The 23187-nt window shown below is 45.0% G+C and overlaps 2 protein-coding genes across 5 annotated transcripts in view; one reads left to right on the top strand and one right to left on the bottom strand.

Moving 5' to 3' along the window:
• LOC138549941 (rho GTPase-activating protein gacN-like) overlaps window positions 1-8756 on the bottom strand; it is a 308520-nt gene extending 299764 nt beyond the window's left edge. For 3 of the 4 annotated variants that reach the window (XM_069642373.1, XM_069642374.1, XM_069642376.1), the window contains exon 1: window positions 8547-8756. In XM_069642373.1, the coding sequence (XP_069498474.1) occupies window positions 8547-8756 (210 nt within the window). The remainder of the gene's footprint in view (window positions 1-8546) is intronic. The other variant, XM_069642375.1, reaches the window with a different exon arrangement.
• Window positions 8727-23187, top strand: part of MMACHC (metabolism of cobalamin associated C) — a 156897-nt gene continuing 142436 nt past the window's right edge. The window contains exon 1 of the mRNA XM_069642378.1: window positions 8727-8843. Coding sequence (XP_069498479.1) covers window positions 8772-8843 — 72 coding nt within the window. The 5' untranslated portion in view covers window positions 8727-8771. The remainder of the gene's footprint in view (window positions 8844-23187) is intronic.

Raw genomic sequence — 23187 nt, 5'->3', positions numbered from 1 at the left:
AAGGGTTGATGTGACCATAGGAGGCACGTCTTTTTCCTTTCTAATAGACACTAGGGCTAGTCGTTCATGTATACGAGAGGGCAAATAGCCAATGTCGGGAAATGCCATGAATGCACAAGGTTTCTCTGGAGCTAATAGCAGAGTTCCTTTTACTGATAAATTATCAGTCTCCATAGGAGAGTGTGACATGGCTCTTCCATTATTGTATTCAAGGCAGACACTGTTTAATATTCTGGGCCGAGATTTAATGACAAAGCTAAATATGACGATTTCTTTTACCGATGAAGGCATAGTGTGTTCTACTCCCAGGATAAATTATATGAATGTGGGTGAATTTATATTGGCGTTTACAGGGCAAATTGCTCTATGAGAAATGCCATTAGAGCCAGAAATCTTTCTTTATGGGGTACGCATTTTGTTGACATGGCTTCCCAGATTAGTGGGAAAGATTAGGAGAATACCTGATGAGTTTCTGTTCAGGTCACAGATACCTATGGACAAAGAGGGGGGACAGACTATTCCCCTAGAGTTAAATGCAGCCATAGTACAAGGGGAATTGGTCATGCTCGAAGGAACGGATGACGAGGGCAGGCACGGATGATGAGGGCAGGCCATGGAGAACAGTGATTGCTATTGGGGAAGGGTATAGATTGACTGATGTCACAGATGAAGACATGTTTAGAGATGATCCCACACATGATGAAGTAGTATTCGAGATGAGTATTACATATTGGATCAGAATAGAGAAGAGAGAAATCCCACAGTGAATGGCGATAGTGCGGCAGCGCACCACATTTTTTGATGAAGATTTGGAAAAGGTGCCAAATTCTTTATGGACTACAGTCCCCTATGACGTAGGCCTATTGAAGGGGATAGGGGAGGTTAAGATTAAACTGAAGCCAGGAGCAATTTTACCTCGAGCAAGACAATACCCAATGTCTCGAGAGGCGGATGAGGGTATTTTCAAGACTATATCAGCCCTGATGGAACAAGGTATTTGAGTAACATCAGAGTCACTGTGTAACACCGCGGTGTATCCGATAAAAATAAAATTCTAAAAAATAAAATCGAAGTGAGGGTCGTGGTGATTTATTCAAGAAATGACACCAATATACCAGATTGTAGAGTCAGAGTTTGCTTTAGTTCCGAATCCAGCGACGTTTTATGTAGTGTCCCAGAAGAGGCACGATATTTCAAAGAGCTTGATTCAAAAAAGGTGTTTTTCGCAATCCCGTTACATAAGGACTCCCAAGACCATACGTCATTTACGTTTTGGCAAACTAAGCTGAAGAGCACTCGTTTGCCCCAAGGGTACTGTGAGTCTCCATTGATGTTTAGTAGGGTCCTGCAGATGTACCCAAGCAATATTGATTTACAAAGTGTTGTGCTGCAGTATGTAGATGATATTCTTGTTTGTAGCATGCCAGAAGATGAGTGCAGGCAAGATTCGATTCAGCTAATGACTATTTTAGCAGACAAGGGATGTAAAGTAGACAAGGAGAAGTTGCAATTTTTCAAGAAGAAGTGTCGTATATAGGTCAGTTAATCTAACATGATGTTTCGTACTTCTAAGGTTAGGAAAACAATTATCATTTTAATTAATCATACAACCTATCAGAAACATACAGTGAGAATAAAGAACGATGGTTTATAATGTGCACACACTTTGCCATTGTACTCCTGGGATCGATTTACGTGCCAGGAACTGCCATCTACTAGGTCCAATCCGCTTTGCTAATCAGAAAACACGGGATAGATTACAGTCTACCGGGTTATAAACTACTGCCAGGGGCATATCTTAGTCAGAAACGATAGGGAGGAAGAAATAACCTGTTTGGATGGGAAGTAGAGAACTTCAGTCTTAGTGGAGCATGAGCGAGTGAGATGCCATCCATTATTTGATGACAGAGAGACAGTTAATCATTTTTTACCATAGCTCATCAGGTAAGGAGGAGAAGGAGATCTCAGTATCGTCAGCGATAGGAGGAGATCAAGGTGCCAAAGCAGGGGCTATAGAGAGTCAAGAGAGTTGGACCCAGGGCTGGCCCTTGGGGAACACCAACAGTAAGAGGGAATGAGTGGGAGGTAAGGATGTCCCAGGGCACCTAGAAGTGTCTGGGGGCAAGAGATGAAGCAAACAAAGTGAGGGTCTTGCCCTGATGCCTAGGACAGATAATGCCGAGAGATGGTCAAAATGGTTAATGCCATCCAAGGAAACAGAGGTCGAGAAGAATAAGAATAGAAGAGTGGTTAGCATGATAAGCGGAATAGCTGTAGTTGCTGATATTGGAGAGAGCTGACTCAGTGGAGGGCAGAGGTCGGAAGCTAGATTGAAAAGGATCCCAGAGGTTGTGTGTGCCAAGGAACTCAGATGACAACTACACGCTCTAGGATTTTGGAATACTGAGGAAGAAGAAAGACAGGGTGAAAGTGACCGTTTGGATCTAGGCTAGGTTTCTTAAGGATATGGATGACAATAGCCGACTTGTAGGATGATGGAAAAGTGGCACTGTCAAGAGATGAGTTTAAGAGGTAAGATATGGTGCAGCACTTGGAGGTATGAGGTTCAATATGGTCCTCATTACGAGGTTGGTAGTACCGGCGGGTTGCCACCAACCCTGTAACACTGTTACTGCCACATGATAGCCTGGACCCACTGAGATATCACAAGTGGCGCCAGTAACGGTTACTCCCCATTTCCATGGAGTCCCATAGGACTCCGTGAAAATTGAGACACAGAAGCACTTGCACCGTTACTAACAGTGCCGATGCTTCCATGACAACCATGCCGGTAGGGGCCTAAACTCGCGGAAGGTCAGGCCTGCCGGGGAATCCGTGGCCCCTACCGGCACAGCTGTAGTATGTTGGTCTGGAAAGGGTGCTGGTACGTTGCTACCGGCACCCTTAATTCGGGACCGCCATACTTGTAATGAGGACCTATGTGTGGGGAAAGAATTGATGGGGGTACATAAAGGATTAGCCCTGAGGAGGTCACGTATCTCACCAGGGTTAGTGGGGGCAAAGGAAGACATATATCACTGTGCCTTAAGGTTTCCCCGATATGTCAAAATTGTGATTGGGTTTTAGTGAATTTAGGTATGTGCTACAGCGACTCACTCATACAGGTTTAATAGACTGCAGTTCTTCAATAGGTCATATATGCCAACACTGACTCTGACCTGCTGTTAGCTTTCAATTCTGGGACTTGTAGTTGGCCCGTTTGAGGCCAGGACCACAAGTCACAGACTGAAAAGTTAAAGCCAGGATTGCACGAATGTTATGTTATGTTGATTTATACTGCGCACCGTTACTACTCAGGGGCAGTCTCCAGCCACTCCTGTATCTCTGCAAGAACGAGGTGTGGGGAGATTAGTGAGGATAGGCCCAGAACCAGGAGGAACTGGCGTCTGTGAGTGTTGTTTTGCATGTGGGAGTTCGTGTGGGAGGCCTTGTGTGTTGTAACCGTATGGGTGAGATTCGGTGCCTCGGGTGTGTGGTAGTGTTTTGTGTTGGTATTACTGGGTGGAGGCGGGTTGTGGTGGGTTTGGTTGTGTGCACTGGTTAGATAATGTCCATAAGGGATCCAGAGTCACAGGTGGCCGTAACTGTAATATTATCTGGTGTCTTGGTGTGTAATCACGTTGTTGATGGTTTTATGCACTATGTGGGTGGGTCACTCTAGGTGTGCTTCAGCATAGAGAGACGTTCGGTGTGAACATAGAATTGATTCTTGGTTTATGTGTGTGTGGCTGGCCCAAGGTCTGGTATGGCGTCAGTTATGTTAGAGGAGCAGGAAGCGGAGAATGGATTAGTAAGTCGGTTGGTTTGATTGGAGCCTCTGGCGCGGCTCTTTGGTTGCCGCTTGACGATATCTTGCCCAGTTCTTGGTTGTGGTTTTTTGGCCCTTCCTGTGTCCAATCTAGTTTTATGTCTTTGGTGTTATTGTTGCCGGTGTCCCTTGAGGTTGTCATTGTCAGTAGAATAGCCAGGTTTTGAGCCGTTTCCTGAACATGATGTGATCTTCTGTGGTTCTAATTTCTTTGGGCATGGTGTTCCAGATGTTAGCAAATTGATGCAAGAACGCTGTTCTGCCAAATTTTCTTTTTTTTTTAGTGTTTTGCCTTTATTTGTAGTTCGTTGCTGGATTTTAGGTCCCGACCTGGACGATACAAGCTAATCTTGTCTTGGAGAAATTCAGCTCCTTGTTGTGCAAGGCCTTGTGGGATATGCAGCGTGCTTTAAATTTGATGCATGTTTAGACTAGTAAGTATAGGCTTTTCAGTGCTGGAGTGATGTGGTCTCTTCTGTTTAGTCTTAATAGGATTCTGGCTGCAGTATTTTGCACCCTTTGGAGTTTCTTGGTGAGTCTTTTAGGCATTCCTAAGTAGATGCTGTTTGCATAGTCAATTCTTGTGAGTATCAAGGATACGAATGTCTCCGGAATAAAAACGTTGTCGTACAATAATAGTGAACATTTATATAGTGCTTCCACAGGCTGAAGTTTCTTATGTCACTCACAGTGACATCAATTTTTAGCCATGGTTCTCTCCTTATAGATTATGTAAAACAAGTGATACAATACCAGGAATGTGGTTTAAGATGGTCTGGTCGTGGTTTGAAAGCGCAAACGGGCATTGCGTGTGGAAGTTAAAAAATCGTAGTATCAGGGATGTCATTTGGGGGTCGGCAGGGGTCGTAGTTACGACCCCATGGTCTCCCTTTATACCCGTTAAAAAAGAAACTGGAAGCTCCTGGGCTGTGGCCAGCGCCATGTGGTTCTTTGTTTCTGGAGCAGCTGGCTTTCTTTTTCAGGCCTCTTAAAAAAAACAGGGAGTTCCCCAAGTGTAATACTTTGAGCAGTGACCCTCAAACAGAAAGAATAGGAATAACAAATAATTTGTCTTTCTAGAATTCTACACAATAATTGCTAGACTCATTAAAGGTTTATTTCAGGCACACTTCAGGGGGCGAGTCACTGATTTGGTCCGTTCTTAAACACCTCACATTCAGAATGCAGACAAAAACGTCCAAAAAGCATTTATATTAGAATAAGCATCCATTTCGGACTATGTATTTTGCTTTTTGCAAGTTGCAGTTATGGCATGTTTTTTTCTGCCGTTGTCTCTGTTACGATCATCACAAGACATTCCATCTCGGTGTCCTCAGTCACTTGACAAAATCATTGTGCCTAAAAGCTTGTGTACAGTGTAGAAATATTTGACCATAAAACACAAAGTGGCCCTTGATTTCATTGTGCCACAATTAATGCTTTGTTGTAATGTGTGAATCTTTCCTATATCCCTGGCACACTGTTCAGGATGTTTGTTTGCATGTATCAGGTAAAGAGGGCCCAGAGTACGGGATGTGAGGTGAGTGCGCTGCATTTTCCACGCTAATCTAAAAATTCTTTAATACAGTGTTATGAACCCTCCCAATGGTATGTATTTTGCCAACCTCTGAAGCCTGAAAAGTAGATCCACGCAGGGTTGACATGTGGCCAACTTTGCACCAGACCTGCAGATGAACTGGCCTGCTGTTAAATCTCAATTAACAGTTTAATGGTATCCACTACAGAATGTAATTTGCTTTCTGACTTTGAGAACATTACTAGAGGGTTGAGCTCTCGCTACTGTGATGTGTGTGTGATCTGCAGGTTGCAGGTTCGAATCCCGGCAAGGCCAACTCAGCCTTTCATCCTCTGAGGTCGATAAATGAGTACCAATACAGTTTGGGTGATATTTTATGTATGTTTGTACTATACAAAGCGCTTAAGCATAAGTGCTATATGATAACACACCATTATCATTTGGCCTTGGACGTCTGCTTTCATTCACAGTAATTTGGTAATATGGGCCTATACACACTGATTTAACGATAAATATGGTGATCCATTTTTGTATGAGATGTATATCACATTACAGTGATATCGTAACCATATTTTTCGTAGTGTACTTAACAATGCTATGTGATGCCACTTCCTGTTTTGTCAAGGGGTGAACGGTCGTGTTCTATCGTTTCCCTGTGATGCCACTTCGGGTTGTGGTCACATGACATTACTGCCTGTGCGGTCATCAGCGGTCAAGAGTCATCTGATGTCACTTCTGCTACCCCAGGCATCTTGGTGAAATGACGTCCCTGTGCAGTGATGCCAGGTCCGCTTATTATGAGCGACAAGTCGCTTATAATATTTAGAGGTCGCTTGTTGCAGTTTTTGTCCACTTTTTACCTCTATTAACCACGTATTGTTGCGCTTGTTCAGTTGATAGTGGTAATAAGCAGACAAAAACTGCAACAAGTACAATGACTTCACCGTCGCGGCACTGGTTAATAAACAGGGATGCACTAGAGTTAACTTCCACGGCCGTCCGTCACTTTCTGCGTTTTCTTTCCTCTTAAATCACTGCTGCAGCGCCAAGTCCGAGCCCTGCTGCTAAGTGTCATTAGCAGCAGGGGTCATTGAAGGGAAGATAAGAAAGCTTATAGTGACGGCTGGGGGAAGTTAACTACTCTATGAATGAGGCCTCGCCCTGACGGGACGCAGCAAAAGCAAGCAGCAGCACATTGATCGCAGTGCATCAGTGTTTACTTCTTTATTCACACTCTTGTTTTTAAAGTAATGGTCCTTTTAAAAACCTTTGTTGTGCACAAGTGCTTGAAAAGGCGCATTTGATACTGAAACCACATATCGAAAATCTAATTGCCATAAAATATGTTGCCAAAAAAAAAGAGTTGTGCACTATTTCAATAGTATTTATATGTCCACATTCGGTGTGATAAATGTTTTTTTTTTTTTGGGAAGAATGTCACTTTTCCCTGGCATCATATTTTGCTTAACATATTTCTATAAGGATTCCTATATTGCCGGAGTACTGCAATTATAATGTGTGTACTTTTCAATTCCGATTTATAAAACGGAGTGCTGTTAAAAGCCAAACGTCGTGAAGAGGGCACATTTGTTGGGATGATTTGCCGGGTCCATGGACGTGGGAAGAGAGGTTGCTGGACTGCTGATTTTCAGGGTAAAAGTTGAGATTACAGTGTCCGCCCACTTTTTTCACAGTGCCGACTCCATCCCCCATGGGTGTTTTGAGGCCAGCATGCAAAGAAAGCTTGTTTGTTCAATTTTTCGCCCACCAGAATTTGAACCCACTAACCCACAAGACCACATGAAAGTGTCTTCAAAGCACACGCCTTCTATCGGTATTTTGCTTTCCATAGAATATTTCAATATATATTTTGGGTTAAAAGGTGCACACCTTTTTTACTTTGCCAGAAGTGTTCCAGAAAAATATCCTCTAGCTGTTATTTTTCAGCGCATGATTTTGTGAAAGACAATGCTCATTTCTATTTTGAATTTTCTTCTATTAAAAAAGGCCAGTTGAATTAAATTTGCGTATTTCACTTTAGGATGCGTTCAGTCCCTGTGTCAATGTTAATGATCCCCCATGCTTTTTTCTGGACTTCAGCCCTATTGATGACATTCAAAGACCTATGGAATTGCTCACTCTGGCTGCCTCAGTACCTTTCCGGTAAATAGGCTTTACGAGTGCACTATCCTGCAGACAAAGCACGTTGCCCTATCTAGCCCCTGTCCAGTCACTGCGTTTACATCAGAACGTGCAGTCACATTAGGTATGTTGGGATTACTTAGCAGTGTCAAAAAACTTGCAATGCAAGGGAAAGGCTTTTCAAAGTATGAGCTTGCAAGGATGGTAGTGTGAGGAACAGAAAGGTGACTGACCAGAAGAGAATGACACACCAGGGAGTCAAAGACCAGAAGTACGACAGACCAGAGGAGCAACACGCAGCTCACAAGGGAACAGTTGGCAAGTGGGCCCGATTCATGTATGAATCCAGTCCTTGATTTTCACTTGCATGCTGGTACTTGCAGGCCATGCCTATCACGGGAAGCACAAAAATGGCAGTTCAGCCTTCAACTGGAGATGCCCAGACTGGCCCACATTGTCACACATGACCTGGGGCTACCTGACAACTATGTAAGGGAGCCAAGGACCAGAGGGCTCAGAGAGCAGTTCGCCAAGGACCAGTTGGGCGATGGACCAGAGAAGCCAATGAGATACATTTAAATAACATATAGAGAAGAAATGGAGATACTAAATGTCAGAAAAAAGCAATTATAATCAAATATTTTTGTTCTAACACACTATGTCGGATTTCTCTATGTATATTTATGCTATTTTTGTGTTGTTTTTTTCTTTTGAAACCTATCCGCTGCGTTTTAAGTGTGCGCTTGTTTTGATGCTTATTTTAAGGAGAGGCCGCTTGGTTTGGGCTTGTTTTGGAAGGGCATTCAGCTTATTTTTTCTCGATCTGGCAACACAAGATAGTAGGGCTCGGGGTAGCCCATTCCCATCCACTAATAGAATGCTAAACGTGCTCCCACATCACATATCGCCACTTATCCTAGCAAATAACTACAAACAGTCCGATCCCTACCCTCATCTCCTTCTAAAGAACCCCGTCCCGTGCAGCATAAAGCTGCGACGCATCACAAATAATAACAACACCGAGCAGAGCAGACTTACCTTCTGCCGCTGTGACGTCACGCCCCTGGCTGCATTCAAACGCTTCCTGTCTCCAGGCAACGCAGGATCCCGCCCCTCTACGTCTCTCGCGCATAGCATCGTGGGGCTTGTGGTCTGCCGCCGCGTGAGGTTATCAGCATGCGCGGGGGGATTTCTCATTGTGGAACTCGCGCTCCCATCGGGCTTTGGACTCAACAGGTAGCACGCCATACTTGGCTCTGAATCATGGCGACACCCTTGGAGCAGGCGATTCGGGATTCATTGGCACCTCTGGGATTTGAGGTCTATCCGCTGAAGGTAGAGCAGAGACTGCAGCAGCAGCAGACCACCCCGTGATAAAACTAGACGGTTAATGACAGGCAGTGCCCGCATGCAGGTTGTCTTTCATGCCTGGAGAAGTGCATTGTCTCTCTTCCAGCTCCATGCCTTCTCTCAGTGTGTGGGAGGAGCCATTGTCAGGCTTCTTCTGGTGTCAGTGAGGCAGTGCATTTTTAGAGTTTTAAATAAATAAATAATCTTTTTATATTGAGTTTAAAGAAGAAATATAAACGTACGGTATGCAAAACCAATTTTAGTGCTAAAATAATTTAAGGGCCTCTAGAATAAAGACAGAAACCTATAAATGACCATATGTTTGTTTGGTAATCTTGGTAGCTCTTGCCCTACCCATAGGACCCACCGAATGTGTCCAGTAAACCGAGCACTTTAATGATCTGGTTGTGCCAAATGGTACTTCTTGTGGCCTGATAAAGGTGATTCAACACATGGGTTAGAGAGACCCTTTATTCAGCATGCATATTATGCTATGCATCATGCATGCAGAACAGTTGAATGCACTGTACATCTATATTGCTTTAGTCTTGCTAAAGTGTGCTGCTTTTAGCTCAGTTGGGTGTGTGTTGTGCTCGGTCGAGCTATGGGATGCTTGTGTGTGCTATGGGATGCGTGTATGATCTAGGGGATGCTTGTGTGAGGTATATGATGCTTGTGTGAGCTAGGGTTTGCTCGGTTAATGCAGTGTGGGCGGGCCTCAAGAAGATGCAATCTAGAGTGGTGTGTGATGTCTTGAGAGGAGCCTGTATGGGATGTAATTGGGTGCTTGGCTATACAGCTCGGGTGAGCTTATGTGGGTGGGTGGGCTGCTGGGGTGATCTATACTGGGTGGGTGCTGTGCTGGGGTGAGTTACGGTGGGGTGCTTGGATGAGCCACGGTGACGTCGTTATTTGCTCTAGTGTCCTAGGGTGGGTGGGTGATGTGTTGTGATAAGCTATGTAAGCTTGTTCAGATGCTGGGTGGCTAGGTTAAGTGGGCTGGGTGTGGTATGAGCTTAGGTCCAGTGGGCTCATGAGGTGAATTAGTGTAGGTGGGTGGGGCTGGTGGGAATAGCTCTGGTGGCTGTGGGGCTAGGGTGAACTAGGATGGATGGTTTGCTGGGGTGAATTAGGATCGGCGTGCTAGTCTGTGTCATGCTAGGCTGCGGCATTTTGCTGGTGTGAGCTACGGTCGGTGGATGTTGTACCTGATGAGCTAGGTGGGTGTGTGCTGTGTTGTGGTGAGCTAGAGTGAGTGGCTAGGGCCTGAGATGAGTTAACATGTGCGCAGTGTTGGGCAGCTTATGGTGGATAGGATACTTGGATGCTTTGGTGAGCTTGAGTTGACAGATTGGGTGCTATAGTGATCTTGTGCTGGAGTGATCTAGGGTGCAGGGGGTGTTGCTAAGAGCTAGAGGAGGGTGGTTGTACTGTACGGGTGCGCTAGGGTGGGTGAGTGGAATGTTTATTTTGTGGTGAGCTATGTGATGAGCTAGGGTGGGTGGGTCTTGAGCTTGAGAGAGGAAAAGTCAGGAGTGTACTGATGCAAGCTGGGATTGGTGTGTGGATTGGTTTGCTGAGGCAGCTTATGGTGCCCTGGGTGAGCTACAATAAGTATTGTGCCAGGGCAAGCTAGGCCGGGAGGTTTATGTACTGGAGGGAGCTAGGGTGGATATGTATTGTGCAGGGATTAGTTAGGGTAGATGGGTGGCTTGCTGCGGAGAGCTAGGGTGCGTCGGTGTTATGCTGGGGAGCTAGGGCAGGGTGACGTTGTTGGGTAAGCTTGTGTAGGATGAGGCAAAGTGGGTTGTTGAAGTTTGGTGGTGTGAGGGAGGTTGTGTGACTGGGGAGAATGGGGCGCTGGGGTGAACTCATGTTTTCTGGGGAGGGGTTTGATGGTGATTCGAGCGGTGGGCTCCTGGGATGAGCCATGTTGAATGAGTTATGCTTGTTTTTATTGCATTTGCATTGGGGTGAATGCTTGGCTGAGCTAGGGTTGTGCTGGGGTGAGGTAGGTTTGCTGTGGTGAGCTAGTGTTTGCTAGGGTGCGCAGGGGTGGTTGGGGTGCTGGGGTGAGCCGCATGTGTTGCAGTGATGTAGCCGGGCTGGGAGTGATCAGGGTGTCATAGGGTATGGGGTGGGCTAGTGTATGGGAGTGAGCTTGGGTGGGTTCTTAGGTTGTGTGTGTTGGTGTGATGTTGCAACCAGCAGGGGGGATTCTAGGTGAGGAAGAGTGGGTAGAGGATTAGGTGTGATCCTGGGGTAGAAACTGTGGGTGAGCTATTGAGATGCTTGGGTGGGTGGACTCCTGGGATGAGCTCTGGTTGGGTTGCTGGGGCACGCTGGGTTGGGTGGGTGGTGTGTTACTTTGAGGTGACCTAGCATGTGTGAGTGGGGTGTTGGGGTGAGCTATGGTGTTCTGCGGCTAGTTATGAAAAATGGGTTGTTGTGCCTGGGTGAGGTAGGGTAGGCGGGTATTGTGCTAGAGTAAGCTAGAGTCCTCAAGCTTATGTGCTATTGTTAGCCTAGGTGAGAGGGGTCCTGGGGTCAGTGAGGTGGTGGGGTGATATTATGTTGGATGAGGCGAACAAATGTGATGAGGTTGGGTGAGCAGGTGACATGGTTGGGTGGGTGCTGTAGATGGGGTGATGTGAGGTAGTGGGGGGGTTGGTTTGGTTGAGGAGAGGCAGTGGTTGGGTGGAATTAGGTGTATTAGTGGGGTGATTGTGGGCAGTCTGAGATTTCTGGGTGAGGGTTTAGGGTGAGGTGAGGTCGTTGGGACAGGCTAGGTGGATGAAGTGAAGTTGGGTGTGGTGAGCTTTAGGCTGCCATGTGCTAGGGTACATGGATGGAGGAAGGGCAAAGCTGAGGCAGTTAAGTTGTTGACCAGAACTACGGTTCCTGAGGGCGTTCAACCTACCAGCACTTTGATGTCATACCAATGATGTATAGAGCGCTGGGAGGTATGCTGTGTCAAGATACGGTGGAAGGCAGTGAGATGGAATGACTATACCGTGCTGGGGATGAGGTAGGAGGGGTCGTTTGAGGTGTTCTGGGGTAAGTTTTGTTGGGTGTGCAGGTTGGTGTGTTGAACCAAACCAGGGTGGGTAGCATGCTGGGATGACATGGCGTGGGTGTGTTTGTGTGAGGTAAGGTGAATGGGTGGCGGGCTGTAGTGAGTTAGGATCTGTGCATGTTGGGTAAAGTGGTGCGGTAAGGATGTGTGGGATTAGGTAAGAGAGTTTTGCTTTGGTTAGTGGATGGAGTGGGCAAGATGGTGGGTTAAGGGTGGCTGGGGTGATGTTGGTGAGGAAGCGGGCTGAGGTAGCGTGGGTGGGTTATGTGGGTGGTGTGGAGAGGTTGGCTGGCATGAGCTGTTGCGGTGAGTAAGGGTTGTGGTGGGTGGCAAGAGTGCTTGGATAGTTCATTGCTGAGGTGAGCTTGAGGGTGTGGGTTGTAGATCCGGAGCAAATCAGGGTGGGTGGTGGTCTGTGCTGAGGTGCATGATGGGTGTTTAGGTGGGGTGCTGGAAGATGCTAGGGTGAGGTGGGCATGATTATTAGGGTGAGCGTGTCCTTTAAGCGCTGCTTGCAGGGGAAAGCAAGGCATCAGCTTTCGGCGCACTCCACCCCATGCCTTCACAGGGGTAGCGTGAGGCCATTTGGTTTGTAGCAACCCAGCAGGGGCTTGTCTTGAAGACCCTGACTGATCTTAGCTTGGCCAGACTTGACAGATCTGAGGATGAGCACAGTTCTCAGCAGAGAGCACTGAACTCACTGAGCTATCTGACAGATGCATTTACATTATCAATCACACCGTTTCAGGAGCAGTACCTTGAGCTTCCTTCCCAAACAAGAGGTCCAGATATGATGGTTGTTAAGGTGGTGCAAGGATTAATGTCTCCACCTGCAAAGTGCAATTTCAACACTTCTCCTCCCCTATAACGAGGCTTCATTTGCTGTTTTTATGCATAGATTAGATGGTGCCCCATAACTTGAACCTGGTGATCGTAATCTATTTTCGTTGACTATTTCTTGTGAAATACCATTCATGCTGGTGTAGGCTTCCGTTCAGGATGTGGAAAATGCAGAAAACATATTCTTTTTTTTTTTTTTTTCTCGACATGAAACTTTAACGATTTCCTCTGCTATTTCGGCGGCCCTGCCCCCACTGCTTAACTAGAAGTCATGACTGAGCATGCACACGCATGCGCAGTCAGCAGGATTTATCACGAATATGTACGTGTATGTGAAATGTCACTGAATCCACTCAACTGAACATCTCGTGCCTTAGGATTACCGCTGTTCCTTGTTTGCTCTTTTCGGAGCTCTCTTCGCATTCCCTGAGTGACCTTCTTCCTTTGATTTCCTGCATGCGAGGCAGTGAACTGATTTGCACTGCAGTCCCCTTTCCAAACACTGCTACTCTCTCTTACTAATTTGGGTGCACACATGATTTGTGCCTTTCCTCACGACCTTGATGGGTTGACTGTAGCGGGACCATATCACTTAGTCCTTGTGGAGTAGTGGGATCTTCAGCAGATCTCCCTCTCTACCTCAGTCCTTTGCACTGCCCTGCGATTGTCATGCCACTCTTTCATGTGGTCCTTACTTTTCCTGATCCTCCACACCACCTCTTCCATGTTAATCGTATCGTCTACCCTCACTCTGGACAGTCATTGGGTCAGTAACATCAATGCTGCTCTTATGCTGCTTGCTTAGCATGTGCAAGGACACACCATGGTGGTTCCATTGGCAGTGAGCCCATGAGTGGCTACTGCCTCCTTTACCATCTTATGCTTTTACTGTCATACGTGGGTCCTTACCTGATGCCTGTGCCAGCTGAATGGCCACTTTTATAAATCTATTGGTTCTTTCCACAAGCCCTTTGGCTTGGGGATGATACAATGCTGATTTGACCTGCCTTATGTTACTGTCCCTTATAAACTGCAGACGCATGTGCATACTCTTTTAATTGGATCATGGGATAAATAACAGTGAGGCACTGTCTGCCGGATGATTTCTGCCATTGTACTGTATTTAATACATGGTGTAATGGCACTGACTGGCATAGGGGGCACTGTGTACACAACGTAATTTAGGGTATTTGGCAATATTTCTCCTTGGAGCACCATACACCTGGCAATCAAAGCTTCTGCATGTTTATTCAATTATTGTTTGGGCCAGAAATGGGAACAACATACTATCTTATACTCCCTTACACTGTAACCATGGCTGTCTCATACTTTCAGGCGAGAATGGGCTTTTCCTAAAGTTGGACACATTTAAGCACTGCAGAGCGCAAGCTCTAAAGTAACTGGTTGTGCAGCTTCTAATAGGACGTTTGTTGCAAAATGGCGGATCCTCTGCTCAATGCTACATTTTATGGTCATCAGTGATACTCTTTCTTTGTTTATTTAACTCTTGGTAATTGTCTCAGTGTATTTGGCACCCTATATATCTCAATGATCTTCTCTGTGTATACTGCAACTTAACTCCCTCAATGTGGCACAACTACCTATAGCGTTACAGGCCAATTCTATTCTACTTGTGTTTATATTTGAAAAGCAACATAATAAAACACGTGTCCCTATTCTACTTGTGTTAGTGTATTGCTTGTTTTTTCCAGGCTTCATGAGAACAGTCTGGGTGCATAAAAGGCCTAAAACTTTCATTTAAATGGGCTCCCTTATCTTATATTTACATTCATGTTTTGGGGTTGGCGGAGGGTGCAGTGCATGATGTGATGTTTGCCCTATTTGCGCCATTACATTCCCTCCTCTGGTTAGTTTACTAACCGATAAACCTAACCTTCAGCCATCATTCTGTCATAGGCATCTGTTGGGGTAAATGCATTACACACCCCCGGCAAAGACAGCCACCCTGCTGTGTGAGTGACAGCCAAGCTGGAATGAATGGTGGAAAACTGTTTAAAAGCAGGTCTCTCGGACTTGGAAAGCAGAGTCGACCACTGGAATGAAAGAACCGAAGACGAGCTGAAGGAAGAGGACCGCTGCAACTCCTGGGTGAAGCCCTGCTGCAGGTCCGAAATGCCTGAAACTCCATCGACAGAGAAGCCCTTCAAGGTTAACTTCTTCCCTTGAGTTTCGTGGGAACAACCAACTCGCAAGCCACCTGGACATCGTCCCCCTCCTGGTTGAATTTTCTTCAGAGTGCTGTTGAAAACCGGATAGCCAGGGGGAAGGAAACCAGCTCGTGGACTTTAAGACACTCACACCTTAAACCGACGGTTTGCCAAGCTTGTGGCCTCATCCCTGGGCAGTGCAGGAACCTCCCGACATTCTCCTTGTCCCCACGACTGAAGCTCAGGAACAGCGAGATCTGCTCGAACTGCCAGGAACAACTGCCTCAGCTAATTCTCTTCTTCACTTTAAAGGTACTGTGCAAACGCGGACTGGAAATCTTTTCGGCCACGGTGAAAGTTTGTGAAACTTTCCCGACTTCGAAGGCTTGCCCTTCCCTAAATATTCGTCTAACTTTTCGCCTGACCAAATTCTAAGATCCATGGCAAAGAATTAACCGTTTACTACCAGAACTGTGCTATCCTATACAAAGACTCAGAACCATTGACTTTGGCCCAGGCCTATGAACTGAATTGCTGGTTGTAGTTTACTGAAACCCTTTCCCCTGCCTATGAAAGTATTTGTGCTGTTGATTCTTATAACCTTGTCTTTTTACCCCTTTTTAAAGTATCTGAAGTGCCATTTTGCTCCCACTTCAGGGGAGCTGAACTTGTTCAGTAACTTATTGGTTGTGTATTTGTAGTATTTTAGTAGATGATATTGACCTGCTCTTGCTAGTGTAATGTTTTCAAACTGACTGTGTAAATAAATGTATATTCTTTTACCAGGAAACCTTGAGTAAGTGTTTGTTTGAATCAATGTATTTGTTAGTCCTATGTGTAACTTGTTCTACTGCTCACTCAACTCTTGAGATAAGTCTGGCTGCTCAGCCACTGCTACCACATAACTGTGTAGTACAGGCTTATACTTTATACCAAAGATGAAATTGTACTGACACTTGTAATCTTAATAACGTGTAGTGTTCCCCAAGGGTATGTTATTCTGCCTAACAATGAGCATGTATTTAGAGGACAGTGGCATCATGAGATCCTAATGTAAGTGACAACATTTGCGTGTGTACTTTGTTCTTCCCATCCCCTTTTAAATTCCCTAAAACCACTTGTAAAATGCAGTGGCTTACGAGTAGGGCAATGAAGATTGGAACCAGTACTTTAAAAATGTTGCTCAGTCCGGAGAGCACCCAGGAAAACATAACATGATACCAGTCTTCATCAACATCTGGACCACTCTCCTTCTCCATGGTAGTGTGGAACGTGTGCAGGGCAGCAATGGCGTCTGTTAAGCTGCCGTTTTGTGCATCGTTTGCTGGTGCGGATGTACAGCGGCTTGTGCCGATTTTGCACATACACCTCCTTCCATAGTGGTAAGGAGGTTCAAAACAGACCTATTTATTTGGAGAGTGGCTGATCTGACAGCCCTAAGCTCTTCTTTTATTGAATTCAGTCCTTTCTGTGTGGTCTTAGCAAGCTGGAGCAGCTCCCATCTAGTGATCTGCCCCCTTTCGTGTCTGTTTCTTCTTGAATACCAGGTGCTAATTGCGTTGTGAAGAAGGCGACACCGGCCTTGCTGAATAATCTTTATTTAGTAGCAATTGAAATGTGATTTTCTTGCATACTCCTTTTCAATGTTTGCGATAGTTCGCATCAGTTAAGGCACGGTGGTCGGCAATTGAAACAATGTGGCTTTGTGCACCACCAATGCCGGTGAATGAAGAGTTGTACACTTGTAAGAACCACTCCAATTCGGTTGGAGCTGCGTGTAGGCCTGTGTGCCACAGGACCATTACTGGTCCATACGGACTGGTGTCCCCAATTTAAAGGCTGGCATGTCCATTATTCTTTTACACCCAGTAGTCGTTCCCACTTTGACTGTTCCGTTATATCTGAAACATAATGAAGGGTGCATAAGACGTTTAATGTGAAACGGTTCTTTTTTCGCATTCATACATGTTAACAATTTTACATATTGCCTCCATTCAGTGAGACATATATTGTTCAGGTGCGTAATTGTTTCTTTTGCTAATCCAACCATAATCTCTGCTCTGCATCCAATTATACCTTTTTCCATTTCCCTCAATGAAGTACATCCCCTATTATGTGCACCTTTTGGTCTCTTTGTGCACCAGGACAGCACTTTTCCTTGTGCATCTGTGCGTTTCCTTGATCTCCTAGTCCTAAATGCTACTACCCCTGACCCCAGGTGTGGACCCTCGAGTGTATAGTGCATTCCATTATCCTTTGGTCCCAATATACCTGCCATTTTCCTCATGAAGTCAACAACAAATACAGACTTGTCTTCCCATTTTACATATGCCTAATGTCCCTGAAATAAACCTCTCGTCTTGCATAAGGCAAGATGAGCTAGACAGTGTGCAGTTTCCGGTTTTATTTCCTGCGTTATAAACAGTTTGGGGAAGCCTGTGGCATGGGGGAAAAGAGAGCACATGTAACAGGTTTCATTTGATCTCTCCTTTCCCACTACCTGCATATGGCCATACCACATATTTCCAATCTCAGTAGAGAATCCCTCACTTGTATCTCCCTCAAATCTTTCAGGGTCAAAGACCTCTCTCTGTGTCCTGGTCATTCACTCAGTTTTATTTTCATATATTTCTATTTTATTAACCCATTGCTCTGCACCACAGTATAATAATAAATGCTACACAGAGCACATTTCCCATACATTCTTTGCACCTCCTGTGCTGTGTGATAGAATGTTCGGAGTCACTGTTAATAAGTGGACGCATACAGTACGAAACAGTTACATCTCGCAACACTTCCCTTTCACGCCCTCCTTGTCTTTGGAAAGAGGGGCGTTGCTCTTATCTCTCTTGACGTCAGAAAGATGGACCCATCTCTTATGACCCTGGAGTTTCACTACCTTTGTTGTAGCATACTCAGTGATGAACAGACCTAGAAATCTAATCCTAATCAGTACCCGGTCCCCCGGGTAAATCTGTGGTGGTGGTAGCAGCGCTGATGCTTCTGGTGGTGTTTCCTCTTCTCTGGTATCTGTGGCCGGCGGAAACATACCAAAATGTCACCTCGAGAAATCCAACTGCTGAAAATCCTGTCTTTTTTTTTTTGTAACCCCCCTTTTCACCACAGACCTCTGTCTCCAAACAAGGTCATTGTCAGTGAGTGATAAAGTGCACCCTCTCCTAGTCCACAGCTCTTGCTCAAGTTGTGGGTGCATCCTTGCAACTCTATTATTTGTATTAAAGTTAGGGCGTTTTAGGGTTCAGTTAGCTGTACTTGTTGTGTTACAATTGTGGGTACCAATACCATTTCCAATATTTCAAGCATATTGTGGGGAACATTGACCAGCCCAGCAGAACTCCCCAACCTCCCCAAACTACATCTCAGCAGTCACCAGCAGAATGGCTGCGTTGGCTCTGTTGAGCACTATCGCCTTGCATAAAAACTGCGTTTTGCAGTCTCCAAAATGATGGCTGCGCCGTTTTACCAGCCACACATGGGGCAAGATGAAACACAGAACACCCCGAGAATTGCTGCCAGTATTTTCTTCAATTGCACCAAAGAAAATAATTCAAAGGCAGCACTGCTATGCTGCCAGCTCCAAACCTTTTCACTGAGAAAGAAAATAGTCTGCATTTTTAAAATGACTGCGCCCTGATGCTCTTTTTCATTTGTTCAACAGTACACAGTTCTGATCCAATGAGATCCAGCTAGGTCCCTCCATATTCAGGTTGTGCTCCAGCAAAAAGGGAGCATTTCTCATTGAATGACTGGCTGTGTCAGGCAAGATCTGTGAAATAATAAAGAGCTTTACTTCAATCTGTACGTAAAATGCTTTCCTTTTTGCAACAAAATGACACAGATAAACCCTTCATGAGAAGCTCTCGCTCTCTTTGCTCATGTCAGTTTCATTGGACCCTTGCTTTTCCTGTGTAGTAGAAATTGACTATGGCCATGGAAATGCTCAGAAAATGTGCATTGTAAAGTGACAGCCAAGGAAAATGAACCACGTGTAAATTGGTGTTTTTACAAACAAGAAAATATCTGTTTAAAAGTGAAATGTTGAATTAAGGCCCTGTGCTTGCATATAAATGAGACGGGGGCTTGTTTTAAAACATATATAAGATGTTTAAGTCCAACAGTCTTGCTTTCTGGTTCAGGAAAGAAAAAATAAATACATTTACTGTGAAACCAGAAGGACAGTTTTTTTTAGGCCCTGGCTTCATCAAAGGACTGACTACAGGATCTACCCCCCCCCCGAACCCCCAGGTATACCAGCATCTGGGGCATGTGAATATGCAAGGGTGAAGCATCTCACACCCTAATCAGACTCTGTGGCAGTGCTCCAGCCGGGTACAATGGATTTCTTTGACACATGGGTGTGAGTTTCAAAGACAAATCCATGGCAAAACAGGGCTAGTGCCTGACAGTTGGCTGTGGGTTGAAAAAAAAAAGCCCTTCTTTGGAAGACAGTGCGTGTCCATTTGGGGAAAAAGACTGTTCTGAATGAATAAACTTTAAGACTTTTATTTCTGCAACCGTAAAACGCAGGATTGCAAAAGTTTAACAGTTTAAATGTGATTTTTTTTTGTGGCATTAAAACAAGATATTGTGGCTCTCCCTAGCATGTATGGGACGCAAACGACAGAAAAGTGTAATTCATGGGAAAAGTGTACATGGTATAACTTTGAAATTTAAAGGATAGTTCCGGGACTTTTTTTTTTATTGTCCCTACGGTTCGGCCATGTGTTTTTAAGCATAACTCGGTAGATCGTAGAAAACTTTCCTATGGACCTTACCCGACTTTTCGTCCATTAACGCACTCGAAATCAGCTGCCATTTTCTGATAATCCTATCATTTCCCCCCCATCGCCCTGGCTCACCTGCTTTTGCGGCACTAAATCAAATCCCCCGCCCCTGAAACAGACTTTATCAAAACATTCATATTCCCTGCCTCTATCCGTGACGTGACTGAGCTGCATAGGCAAACGCGCCCAGGCGTTTTCTACGCGACTCCACACAGAACCCGGAAATCAACACAGATGAGCTCACACAACACAGCGCGCCACAATTGGGAATATGAAACTGTACTTTTAAATTAAACCGCAAGATTGTAAATTTGGTAAAGTACATTTATTTGACATCAAATGTTTTGAGAATATTCAGCGATTTGCATTTTTATTTGCTCACGTTCCAAAAAGTTCGTTTTGAGGCACGCGATGTTCCTTTGCTGTACACAGGGTCTTAGATCATCTCACAATACAGCGCCACAATTCGGAATATGAAACTGTGGTTTAAAAGCAAACGGCAAGATTGTACATTTGGCAAAGTACATTTATTGGACATCAAATGTTTAGAGAATATTCAGCGATTTGCATTTTTCTTTGCTCTCGATCAAAAATAGTTCGTCTTGAGGCAAGCGATGTACGTGTGCAGTACACAGGGTGTTGGTTTACGATAAAATAAGCTCTTCGGTCGCACTGATAATCGCATGGCTGTTCCAACAACGAGGCACTAGGCCACCACAACGGTCTGTATGTTGCATCTAGCCGTTAGTACCGCGTAAGGGCATACTTGTACTTGGCGATCGTCCCATAAAATGGTCAGGGTGGTAACGTTGTTCACGCGGAGAAGCAACTGGTGGTTGAAAAACCCATCCGCCGGTGTCTGGTACTCGTGACACATGCAATAATGAAGGATGTACCTGTTTGAAAAACATAAAAAATGAAATTAGTCTCACCATCAGATCTTTATTAAAATTATTCATTTTATATATTCGGTCGGGAAATTATTTCATAGCTAGGACAGTGCAACTGGGTATTATACGTCAAGGGGGGGCTGTAGGATACTGAGACAGTCCCCCAGTGCAGGGGTTGACAGGGAGGCAGTGCAGGTGGAGAGTGGAAGGGCCCAGGACCGAGGTCGCAGACAGTGGACCAGTTGTAGCAGGGGAGAGGGAGAGAGAAAGCAGAAGCAAAGAGGAAGGTTTTGAGGTGCTTCCGTAAAAGGAGATGGTTCTCCTCAAGATAGTGCGCGGTACAAAACAATATGCCACATAGAACGAACAAGTTTAAATTGCGGTATAAACTCATCTAAAGAGTTACTTACATTATATTTGCATTTTCCATTGTTTCTGTGCGTAGGGCAGCCCCGAAATACCACTCCTTCTATGCCGACGTTATTTCTTCTAATGAACGAACATTAAATGGCTATCGTTTCTGAAATTTTATTCATTATCGTTTCTTACGTTATTGCACCACACCCCCAAAAAAAAGTCTCTTCGGGATGGTCCCGGCCTGTCAAGGTCAAATAACAATAGAACCTTATACTGAGTCGTGGGCCATTCCGGCACCCGAGCAAAAAATCAAAGCAGCTGACCTTCACTTTGAACGAGCACACATTCCTAGTTAGCTACATTCAGTGTAAGGCCATCTCACAGGACTTGAAATTTACACTCCATCTTTGCATTTTGTCTGCGTGCTTTGCAGCCCCAGAGAACCATAAATACGGAGACATTCTATATTTTTTGAAAAATGATTTATATTACTGTTTGGTTTAATTTAATGCGCAAATGAACAAGGTTGGATAGACACATTGCATGTACACTGAGCAATCACTTTTATTTACACAATACATAGCTACACATATTCAATGGGCCTGCGACATGAGGAGACTCGAGAGCAAAGTCACAGGTGACACCCGGGTGGTTCGCACTACTGCACGGTAAAGGGAGGGGCAAGGCTGGAGAGACACATTGCATGTACACTGAGCAATCACTTTTATTTACACAATACATAGCTACACATATTCAATGGGCCTGCGACATGAGGAGACTCGAGAGCAAAGTCACAGGTGACACCCGGGTGGTTCGCACTGCTGCACGGTGAAGGGAGGGGCAAGGGTGGAGAGACACATTGCATGTACACTGAGCAATCACTTTTATTTACACATTACATAGATACACATATTCAATGGGCCTGCGACATGAGGAGACTCGAGAGAACAGACAATCAAATTACAATCATTTAAACCGTGATGTGTATTTCTCAATGAGCTCTTCTTTAGGTGGACATGGAACAGAGGCAATGTTGGGTGGCAATGCAGTTGTCCCCTGCACAGGTTCATTCACAACTCCATGTATGTGCCTATCTAGGACATCAACAATAAGTCTCTCAAACTCATATTGCATATCCTCAAACACTGGTTTGATCACCCATTGTTTACTTCTTTTAGTGAAGGCCTTATTGTAGCGAAGCGTCCCTAAAGTTCCGGTCGTCCTACTTTGTTGACGGCCAACATTATGGTTATGTGCCAAGACCGCTAGAAGAGTCCGATTTATCATGCCCTCCATGCCAAAATGCAATCGTTTTGGCCTGTACTTTAGGCACATATTGTGGAACACCTCCAAATCTCCTGTGTGGCAGAATTCCGTGAGTCCCCTCAAATCTCTTGTTATAGTTTTATCAAATACAATCTTTTCAATGGCTTTGTGAGTGGGTGATGAAGGAATCAACCACTTCTTCTTCCGTGCCTCCTCTGTGGACAAATGGCCATGTTCACAATTGTGGAAATGTTGGTTTGTGTTCCAACGGTGAACGTTGGTACAGTATAGCATTACTGACCGCCATTTTTCCAGTAGAATTTCCAACGACCCTCCACATGTTTTTGAGCTCCACCAAAGATGGTTGCTGATTGACTTGGACCACTGTGAAATACCTTGCATATCTTTTTTTTTTTACCTGCAGCCGACATTTTTTTATTGATTGTTTTTGCAAGATGCCAAACGTCAAATTGGTGATTTATATTTTTGTACTCTTCTCTCATTGTCTTGGCAATTGAAACGTGTCTGTCCGTGGCTATCAGGTCGATCACCATTCCCCGCGATTGTAGTTCTTGCAATGATGCTACAAAGCCAACTTTCTCCATGGCCACTGAGGATGTACTTTGTGACACCTGCACGACCACCGAACTCACAATTTTCTTACTTTCCATGTCCTGAAAGTGGTAGGTGCAGTACTTGGCTGAAAATCCTGGGCTGTCGCACTGTCCATCACCGGCTAGCCTGAACCGTTTGCCCGCGAATGTACTATCAATAGACATTTTTTCCATTCTCCAAGCTTCGCTAATGGCTGGAAATAGATAATCGGTTTGGTATTTGTAGAACTGAGTTTTCGCAATGAAATGGATTCCCACAAACTGAAAGAAAGACTCTAACTTTTTAAAACTTGAACCACTAAAAAGTGCAGCC

This window comes from Ambystoma mexicanum, chromosome 1q (genome assembly GCF_040938575.1).
Source record: "Ambystoma mexicanum isolate Mex_15411 chromosome 1q, UKY_AmexF1_1, whole genome shotgun sequence".
Lineage (NCBI taxonomy): Eukaryota > Metazoa > Chordata > Amphibia > Caudata > Ambystomatidae > Ambystoma > Ambystoma mexicanum.
This window is presented reverse-complemented; position numbering and strand designations above follow the sequence as displayed.